Source organism: Zingiber officinale, chromosome 2B, assembly GCF_018446385.1.
Source record: "Zingiber officinale cultivar Zhangliang chromosome 2B, Zo_v1.1, whole genome shotgun sequence".
NCBI lineage: Eukaryota > Viridiplantae > Streptophyta > Magnoliopsida > Zingiberales > Zingiberaceae > Zingiber > Zingiber officinale.
The window spans coordinates 712,373-723,167 of NC_055989.1; the positions used below are offsets into that span (position 1 = coordinate 712,373).

At 39.7% G+C, this 10,795-nt stretch overlaps 1 protein-coding gene across 1 annotated transcript; it reads right to left on the bottom strand.

The window, feature by feature from the left end:
* Window positions 1–7,270: 7,270 nt before the first annotated feature.
* Window positions 7,271–9,432, bottom strand: LOC122048056 (subtilisin-like protease 4). The gene has a single exon (XM_042609663.1). It carries the CDS (start codon window positions 9,203–9,205, stop codon window positions 7,271–7,273), a length of 1,935 nt encoding a protein of 644 aa, XP_042465597.1. The 5' UTR covers window positions 9,206–9,432.
* Between the last annotated feature and the right edge of the window lie 1,363 nt (window positions 9,433–10,795).

A 10,795-nucleotide genomic window follows, 5' to 3' on the forward strand; every position in this document is an offset into this window, starting at 1 on the left:
AATTTAACTTGTATAACATTAAAAAAAATTCCGGCAGAGTTTTTAATAAAAGTAAAACCATGTCATATCACTTGACTAGTCAAATTATATTTTTGTTAATTTTATAGATGCCACTAAATGTAATAAATCATTACCGGATCACCAAGTCGAGTGAATAATTAATGATTTTTATTTAAATATGAAAGAAATATGTTGTAAATATTTATTTAAGGATGATTGTGTTTTTTAGGGGAGAAAGAAATAAAGTCACATAAAAATTAAATAAAATGAATTGAAGGTGGATATAAGAAATATTTAAGATATTTTTGATAAATTACAGATTTTATATTTTTTTTATTATTGTTGTTTAGTAATTAATAATTTTTATTGGTTATTGCCCAATTAAGTGCATAAAAAAATAAGTAAAATAATTAAAAAAAAAGACATCCTTGATTATTAGAATTGTGAAAAAGATATTCTATTTGATTAAAAAAAAATTATTACATCATATTTCTCATACATAATGTTCCGATCAAGGGTCGAGGAATGAAATAAATTCCATTGGAATGACACTTTGTTGATTGGAGTATTTGCCATGTAGTACTTAGTTCTATTTCTTGATGGAATGGTCGTCTCACCATAGTTCCAATGAGAGGTAAACTAAAAAGGGACACTCTTAAAGAATGTAGATCCGCTGCATTAACGACCCTCATAGTGCTTGCCCCACAAATATGAAGGGAGATAAATATAGTATACATGCGTTAGACGCATGGTGGGATAAATCCTACGTCGTCTTAACGAAGATTAGAAGGACGGTCGAGTCGAGCTCGACTCGGCCCCATAGAAAAGAAATGAGCCGCAGGCCAAATACTGACAGAGTGGAATTCCCGTCTGGGTAAACGAGTGTACAGAAGGCCTATAATCACTTCAGAGATAACATGACCAGGAAACCATGGGTAAAAATAGTTTGACAGAAATGCTATGGTTGCTAACACATGGGAAGCTATCTGTCGGCGTTAAGCAGGAGTATTAGAAGGGCAACCTTCTACCGACATGAGGAGGAGTCCTTAGATCTTGTATTCTAGGGTACATCATATTTGGAAAGCGAGTAACCACAACATATTTAAAGGGATGAGGTTTGATGCATAGTTGATTTTTAGGAAGATGCATATTTATGTTTACAAGTCGCTCGATGTATACTCGAATAACACTCAGACATGGCTAATACACATGAGTGTCATTTTATTATGCACTCATCATACATTACACATTCATAGCATGCATGTAGGTTAGCTCGGTTCATCAAGTATGTTGATCCTATTTGAGAACTGCAGAGATGATGCACTAGTGACGATGGATGGATGTTTGACTGTGCAAGACTTTTTCCTTCTTGGTGAAGCTTCCTTGTGATCCTGCGCATATGGCGATGACCCAACAGAGAGTTAGTGAGCAAAAACTAGGGAAAAAGATCCCTACAAAGGAGTCATCGTGTGTCGGAGAAGACCCCCCTTTTTATACCAACGGAGAAGACCCCCCTTTTTATACAAAGGAGTCATAGTTCCTTGATACTATGCTTCTTGCCAACGTAGAAGACCCCCCTTTTTATACCACCTCTCATAAACTCCTTGATCATGAGATGTCATCGTGTGTAGGAGTTTTTAGTTTGTTGTGTAATGAGTATCCGAGGAATCTTTTATCTATCCACAAATGAACCTCTTTTGTCGCTTCTAGCTTAGACCTTCGATGAAGCTGTTACAAGGGTATGGTGTCATAAATGGTTGCCTAATAGGAAACAAGATAGCTTCAGAAGTAGGCCCTAAAGGAATATTCTCTGACAACTCTGACAACTTGTTAAAATGTTGTCTGCTGCTTGTCTGCTGAATATATCTTGGTCGGCTAATAAGGATGACTGTCCTTATGCTTATCCTTGCATTGAGCTGCTCTATTATGTATTGAATGTTGTCATAAATCCGATCAGAGATTCATATGATATGTTAAGCATGCTAGAAATCTACTTAGGTAACCCTCTGATAAACTGTGTGTACTGAAAATCCTTTGAACAATAAGTATACAACTATGCTTCTTAATTCCGGTCGACCTTATGACCGACTGTACATGAAGAGCTTTATGAGGTTAACTGCTTCAAATCCAACCGACCTTTTATCCATACGAACATATATGGAAAGATTTGGGTTGGACATACATGGAGAGATTTATGATGTTGATTGCTTTAGGCTCCGTCGGTCTTTCATCTGGTCGTGCGCACATAAAGCTTTATGATTCTGAGTGCTTTAGGCCCGACCATTCTTTCATCCGGTTGAGCACACATAGATATTTATGATGCTAACTGCTTTAGGCGTGATCGGTCTTCCATCTGGTCGGGCGCACATAGAGCTTTACGATGTTGAGTGCTTTAGGTCTGACCGGTCTTTCATCTAGTTGCGCTCACATAGAGTTTTATAATGCTGAGTGCTTTAGGCCTGACCGGTCTTTCATCTGATAGGGCACACATAGAGCTTTATAATGCTTACCGAGCACACAATGCGCAAGCTAAATCCAAGAACCTGGATACTAGGTCAAACAACGAGGTTAGATAGGGGGTACACTCCTATCCCAACTTTGATTGGCACATCACCTTGACCTTGACTGCCACGTCATCTTAATCTTGACTGCCAAATCATTTCCTGAACCTGCTTATCATCATCCGTATTACTAGCCTTCCTTTCAAGTCTAGTCGAAGGAGGTGTTGCCAACTGATTGGACCCAAGTCCTGTTTTCATCCGCTCGCCCCTTTTTATAAGGGTTATCTAACTATTCGTGCTCTTGTTCGCACCTCCCACCAGCCCTTAGCGATTTTTTCAAAAACTATGTGTTGGTGGCTAACCCTTCCGCAGTAAAAAAGTACCATGGGTGCGCTGTAAGGCACTCGGACAGTAAAATGATTTGATTGTCATGTCCAACACAAATGCCTATTTATGGTTGGGCGTCACATAGCATCACTCCTTGTCTCTCAGAGCGACCTCTAATGCACACTACTACGTTCGACACAATGGCACGCCTTTCCCTGCAAATCAACATCTCTTCAAGAGCATGTTGTTTTGATCAAATGGTTGCAATTAAATTGTTCTTTATAAAAACCCTGAGCAACCGACATCCTCAGTACTTCGTACTTCATCTTCTCCAATTTATTTCCATCGAACCTTCTCTCTCAATCTTTTCTTCTCTCATGCCTTACATGATCCAATAAGTCAATCATTCTCTACTTCTCTCATACTTTCCACTTTCTTATGGCCAAAGAATCCCTTGCCCCTGGTATACTTTCACCAAGTCTAGTTTTGACGACTCTGATTAAGATTTCTTATACTCTACGTATGTCATTCCTAATAATTATCATATCACTCTTCCTTCTCCAAACGATCATCCTCATCACCCTCCTCTTAACCACATCAATTTCTTTTCTGACCAACTAGCAGTCAGCCTTTAGTCCTTCCCTTTTTGTCAGTCATAAGTCAATATTTCCATATCTCATTACAATAGTTTGTCCTGAACGCCTTTCGACATATGTGTGGAATGTTCATGTTGTTTTGTCTATTTAACATCCCTCCTACTCCCCACAAAGTCAATATTTCCATATCTCTTTTCCTATTCCAAGAAATTAGAATCTGGAGCATTTCTTTTCCAGTCTTGACCAAAGGCAGTCTTCTTTGAGGACATGTCATCTTCGAACAAAGGCTGAAAAACTCATTTCTTCTTCATGGAAATGTCCAATCCTGCTACCTGGTCCACTGAGTGGAAATCTTCCTTTCCTCCTCTCCGTGACCCTAGAAAGTTTAAGAAAGATCTGATCTATGTTTCGTACCTCCCCAAGTTGAGCAATCAACGTTCTCCAAAGCGCAAATGCAAAGGGCACAAGATTATCCTTGCCCCAGCTCCTAAAGATGAGCATCTTCCATGGGCTCGCCCTCGTGCTTGTACCTTTCACTCCAGAAGAGTTCGTCTTCTGACAGTCCCCTCCAAGGTGCCAGCCCAACACAGGAGGGCCTCTCTCTACCAAGCAGCTTCCCATCGCCTACATTTTTTGTATCTCCTCGTGCAGAAACCACTAGTACTGCATCGAGTCGGCATTATCAATCGTCGATCACTTTTGCTCTACCATCTGCCAAGGACGCAATTGTTTCACTGGCCACCTCTTCATCTGTTGTTCCCATACTACTAGAGGGTCATCTAACAGATGCTTGGGTAGATGTTGGAAATCAACTCAGCGATCTTGCCCCTATCAATTGATGGTTGAGCCAACTAGGCAATCAACTAAGATTGGTTTTCCCATGAATAGAATGTTTTTAATCATAGGAAAGATACTAGATCAAGAATAGGAAAGAAAAGAAAGAAACTTTGAAGAACAAAACTTTACCTTCCTTCTTTGTCCTCAGAAAAGAAAGTAAGTTGTGAAAAACAAAATGCTAAAGGATATTATATTCATAGCATAAAGCAATGAGAATGCCTAATAATTCAAAGTAGATTATATATTAATAAATATAGAATTCAATCCTTTCTAATCATTATGTCATCATTATGAACAGTTAGTTAAAAATAGAGAAGTTATGATTATATAATATAATTGAATGTCAAACGCCAACCAATGAAAGCATCACCAAGCCATATTTGGTCCAAAGTTAGGCGACGAAGGGAACCTAAAAGACAATCCTTCGATACTTGTATATTTAAGTCCTTATCATGTGTCTTCATACAACAACAAGAAGGCATAAGCTAGCATAGGCTATTGGAGTTAACTATAATTAAATAGCATTACAATTATGATCCAAGGACACAAGATTATTAACAAAAATTATGCTTGTTTTTCGAGCTTAACACAGCCCTCCTTTTTTATATGATTTCGGAAGTTGGAATTCGGGGGAGTGTTCTTACTTATACTGAAGCACACAATATTTTGGTTGCTGAATTGAGAATGTCCAATCGCATCCAAGGAATGGACATAACACCTATTTTTATTTTCAAGAGTGCATTTTTTATGATTTTGATTAGCAACTACAATTGCCTTATCAATGGAATATTTCAAGACCAAAGGGAAGCCTTGGGTGCATCTAGAAGTGGTGGATGACCCACTTTGCTTGTAGAACAAAATAGAGTTCTTAATATTAGTGTGTGCACTTATATGTCAAGACACTCCTTATGTATTTTTTGGATAATTATTTCATAAAGACAAGTATTTGTTGTTAATTATTTACTTTTTTGTACATATATGATTAATGATAAAGTCCCACAGATTAATGAGTATACTAATTTGAAAATAGTTTTTGGTCGGATAGATATCTAGAGGAGACATGAAAATCTAGATCAACGTTGATTATGATTAGATCGAGATAGACTCAGGGATGGATATCCAAGTTGTACTTAGGGTGTCTTGAGCTTAGAGGTATACATTGTACATAACCTGCTAAAGAGGAAACCGCATATTAAGCATCATTGGTCATTCCACTTATGAATGAGTGTAACTGATCTTTTGACTTGAGACCTTCATTTATTCTATGCATGTAGTTATGTACTTTAGCGTCGTTAAAAGTAGTCTTTAATTGGATTGTGATTAATAAGGTATTTGGATGTATAGTAAAGCATAGAGAGAATAGTATTGAGTTAATAGAGGATTCAATGCTCTCTTGGATTAGGAGTTAACATCCTGGCTACTTGATAGAGATATCAATGACTAGAAATCCTTAGACATAGAAGGAATGATTTACCATTTAAGAGTAGTTTATTATATCTTAGAAATCGTGTAAAATAATTAATTTGGTATTAATGCATAATGTATCGAATTAATTGGGATGTATTGACAAATGGTGAAAGTACAAGTATGCCGGTTAAGGTGAATCAGATGCTTGGAAAGTAATGACGTTTTAACAAATCAAGAGTTTATTAGATGCTAGATTAGTAGAAGTTCCATTGGAGTAGTCTATGCATGTTGAAGTGCTACTGAATCAACGTGGAACTAAAGTTGGGTAGTAGAAATCTTGGTTTATAAAGAATGAAGTCCTAGATACACGATTTCTAAGCACGTGAATTCCAAATAAATTGCGATAAACTAATATTAGACAAATTGAGAAAGTCTCATAGAAATGAGTTCATTTGGTGAGCACTCAGTACTTGAGTGACTGAAGTTAGTTTCCATCAATTGAAGACTCATTTTAATCAATTGATGGTTGAGTAAGTCAATCAACAATTGAGTCAAGTTGGAATGCTAATAAATAAAATATCATTCTAGTAGTCAATCAACCAAGTGATTAACTAAAGCAAGACTAATGAACTAATAGGTGAGATTAGTTGACTAACACATCAACAAAATTCTAAGAAGATAGTTGTTTATCTAAAAAACTTATGGTTGTGAGGTGACTCAAATGCTATGGAAGATAAATTAACTAAATACAGGATCAAACGACTCAACTAGTCATTACAAGCTAGGGCGGTCAAATACATGAAAGTTCAATTGACTCAACTTAAACAATAACCAACTAAGGTAAATTAATAATCGACAGATATGACAGATTCAACAGAGCTATTAGTAGCAAGAGCTTTATAAGAGGGGATTGATTGGAGATGTTGGTATCAATGGTTGGCCACTTAAAACAAATGAGATTGAAAGCTAGCAATAACAATTGATAACAAACTAAAAGAAAGCTCGAGTTATGTAATATTTTCTTATGTTGAATTTATTTTATCTAATATTATATATCCTTGATGATGTTGTAAACTCAAATTTATAAGAGTCTTCTCCACCTCTATAAAATATAAAGACATTCTAGGAGTGATCCAATGATATATCATATATCATGGAGTAGGAGTTTGTGAGTTGCCAAATCACTTATCTTAGTTTTTTTGCATGTGTTTGTATGTTTATATTTAGGTTATTCTATATTTTCCTCGTCTATTATTAAATTATAAACAAGAGCACAAAATAACAATGACTAACTATTAGCTTTTCTAGCCAGAATATCAATACGACATCTATAACAGAGAAGAATTACTAAGTCATTGAATACACTAATTAGACGAGCAATGGAGTGGATGCCAATGACACGGGGAAGACGAGTCCAAATTAATTAGGAATAGAATTTTGTTCATTTTAGAGGGATCAATAATATTATTAATTTATGATATTAAAAGGGAAAAATATTTATTGATTCGAGTCCCCAACCTGATTTATTCATTCATACATTCTTCTTACTAACCAGGAATAATAATATTTGTAAGGAAGAAGACAAAATGAGCTTGCACTACATCACTCCAGGGCGGAGACGACAAATGGGCTGGTCACCACATACTTACCATCATCGGAGGTCCAAGTCAACTTTCCCTCCACTAATTGATTGCCGGAAGTGGGAGGTCCGCCGGCACCCCATTTTGCGCTCACAGTGAATGACTTCTGCTCGTTTAGCTCAGTGAACGTCAATTTAGTGGGGGTGACAGTAGTCGACACAGCAGTCTTCGATATGCTCACTGACACCGTGTAGCTCGATTTTGCTGGTCCGTCGTTCGTGACCGTCCGGGTCACTTTAGCCTCCGTCCTGCCTTTGGGGGCTAGCAAAATCGATGGGTAGTTGAGCTCCTCTTCGGTCACAATCTTCGAGCAGTCCACGACTCTGCGCGCTATATTTCTTGCGCCTTCTTCGCCGAATTTGCCACAGATGTAGGAGATATAATCATCGTCGGTGATGTCGTAAATAAGACCGGGATTGGCAGCTTTGTTAGGGTTAACGTGTCCTGCGCCCTTGGCGAAATAGAGCGCCGGCTCAAGTAACTCATCAAAGACGTCGGCGTCTGCCGTGGTGATGATTGCCGACTTGATAGCTGCCGGCGACCAAGTAGGATGTGCGGCCTTTAAGAGCGCGGCGACACCGCTGAGGTGAGGCGTCGCCATGGACGTGCCAGATATAATATAGTACTGATCCGGAGTGTCACTGGAATGAATATAGGCTGCGAAGATGTTAAGGCCAGGGCCGGAGATGTCTGGCTTGAGGATTCCCGGTGTTGCTTGAGATGGCCCCCGGGAGGAGAAGTAAGCCACAACGGGGGCGGGGGATACGCCGAGAACTGTCCCGTTGAAGACGATCGACGCAGAGGGGTTAGAAGCAGAGTTCAAATACGATATGAGGTCGGAACCTTCTTGGATGGTGAGCACTACTCCGGGAAAGTCCATCTTCCTAATCGAGATGGTAGCGCCCTCTGTTTTTGAGGAAATGGAGATCAATGCCCTGGCTCCGCGGGACTTGGCAAATGCCGCTACACGTAAAAGGTGGCCGAGTTCGACCTCGCATACCCAGATGCTACCCCTCTGGCTATCATTAGGAGGATCCATGGCGCAAGACGGGGACTCGGAGGAGTAGTATAGGGGAAGATAGCTCTCAGGGAAGTTGCTAGGTTGGTCGAGAGACTCTCCGGGGATTACCTTCCCATTGGGAAGCTTCACGGATGCCCTGAAGCTTCGATCGACGCTGCTTGCTGCAACAGTGAGCATCCATGGCGCCTCGTTGGAGAGGGTGAAGTAGTCAGGTCCATCATTGCCGCCAGCACAGCTGACAAAGATGCCCTTCCTTGCCGCCGCGAATGAACCGATGGCGATGGGATCTTGGTCGAGAGGCGTAGAACGGCCACCGAGCGAGAGAGAAAGGATGTCGACGCCATCCTTGACAGCTACGTCCAACCCGGCGAGGATATCGGCAGAATTACAGCTGCCGTCACCGCCGCAGACCTGGTAGATGGCGAGGTGAGCCCGAGGGGCCATTCCGGCGGCCGTGCCTTTGGCGAAGCCGAAGTAGCTCGCGTTTCGGACGAAGTTACCACCAGCCGTGGCGGAAGTGTGGGTCCCGTGGCCGCCCTCGTCAATGGGGTGACGCCAACCGGTGATCATCGACCTGGCTCCGATGAGCTTGTTGTTGCAACCGGTCTCGAGGTCGCAGGATCCCTTCCACGTCGAGGGTGGAGGCGGGACCCCCTCGTCGTCGTAGGAAGGGTGGCCGGGCGTCACGCCGGTGTCGAGAACTCCAATGATGACTCCGCTCCCGAGATTCGAGTCGTCCCAGAGCCCCTTACTCCCGACCTTGAGCCCGAGGAAATCCGGAGTGTGGGTGGTCATTACGTGCAGCACTCGGTCGGGGAACACGCGCACAAAGCCATTCTTCTTCCGTATCTCCTGTAGCTCTTCCTCCGTCAGCATGGCGGCGAACCCGCTGAATACATCGCTGTACGAGTGCAGTAGCCGCCGATCGACGCTAGACTGCTCGACGGCCGGCGGCAGGAAAGATTCGTGCCACCTCTTCAGGCTCCCTTCCGACAGCGGTTAAGTTGGCTCTTCCACTTGAATAATGTAACGGCTCGCAGAAGAAGAAGGAGAGGCGACCAAGGGATTGGAGAAGACGACAAGGAGAAGAAAGAGTAGCCATGGGGTAAGAGTCATGTCTGGAATCTAAATTGCTATATCTTCTGATATATCAGAAGGATCCTTTTGTACTTATATATATAGCGAGCCGTACGATGCCAAATATGGAGACAATGTATACTTAAAATATAATAATAGTTACTCCGTTTTAGAATCTGCTTAATATATAATATATATTTAAAATTTAATAATTCGTCCTTTGTAGAATCTACTAAACACCTAATATATTCATATGATAGTTCATTGAAATATTAAATTATGTGTCTGTTAAATACTAATTACATTCCCATTTGGTGCCTATCATTCCTCAAACCCTCTTGCTACCTCTGTAGAAATTTAACTTGTATAACATTAAAAAAAATTCCGGCAGAGTTTTTAATAAAAGTAAAACCATGTCATATCACTTGACTAGTCAAATTATATTTTTGTTAATTTTATAGATGCCACTAAATGTAATAAATCATTACCGGATCACCAAGTCGAGTGAATAATTAATGATTTTTATTTAAATATGAAAGAAATATGTTGTAAATATTTATTTAAGGATGATTGTGTTTTTTAGGGGAGAAAGAAATAAAGTCACATAAAAATTAAATAAAATGAATTGAAGGTGGATATAAGAAATATTTAAGATATTTTTGATAAATTACAGATTTTATATTTTTTTTATTATTGTTGTTTAGTAATTAATAATTTTTATTGGTTATTGCCCAATTAAGTGCATAAAAAAATAAGTAAAATAATTAAAAAAAAAAGACATCCTTGATTATTAGAATTGTGAAAAAGATATTCTATTTGATTAAAAAAAAATTATTACATCATATTTCTCATACATAATGTTCCGATCAAGGGTCGAGGAATGAAATAAATTCCATTGGAATGACACTTTGTTGATTGGAGTATTTGCCATGTAGTACTTAGTTCTATTTCTTGATGGAATGGTCGTCTCACCATAGTTCCAATGAGAGGTAAATTAAAAAGGGACACTCTTAAAGAATGTAGATCCGCTGCATTAACGACCCTCATAGTGCTTGCCCCACAGATATGAAGGGAGATAAATATAGTATACATGCGTTAGACGCATGGTGGGATAAATCCTACGTCGTCTTAACGAAGATTAGAAGGACGGTCGAGTCGAGCTCGACTCGGCCCCATAGAAAAGAAATGAGCCGCAGGCCAAATACTGATAGAGTGGAATTCCCGTCTGGGTAAACGAGTGTACAGAAGGCCTATAATCACTTCAGAGATAACATGACCAGGAAACCATGGGTAAAAATAGTTTGACAGAAATGCTATGGTTGCTAACACATGGGAGGCTATCTGTCGGCGTTAAGCAGGAGTATTAGAAGGGCAACCTTCTACCGACAT

Excerpts from the sequence above, each read along its gene's own strand:
- LOC122048056 (XM_042609663.1), bottom strand. The coding sequence starts at position 9,205 with ATGCTGACGGAGGAAGAGCTACAGGAGATACGGAAGAAGAATGGCTTT.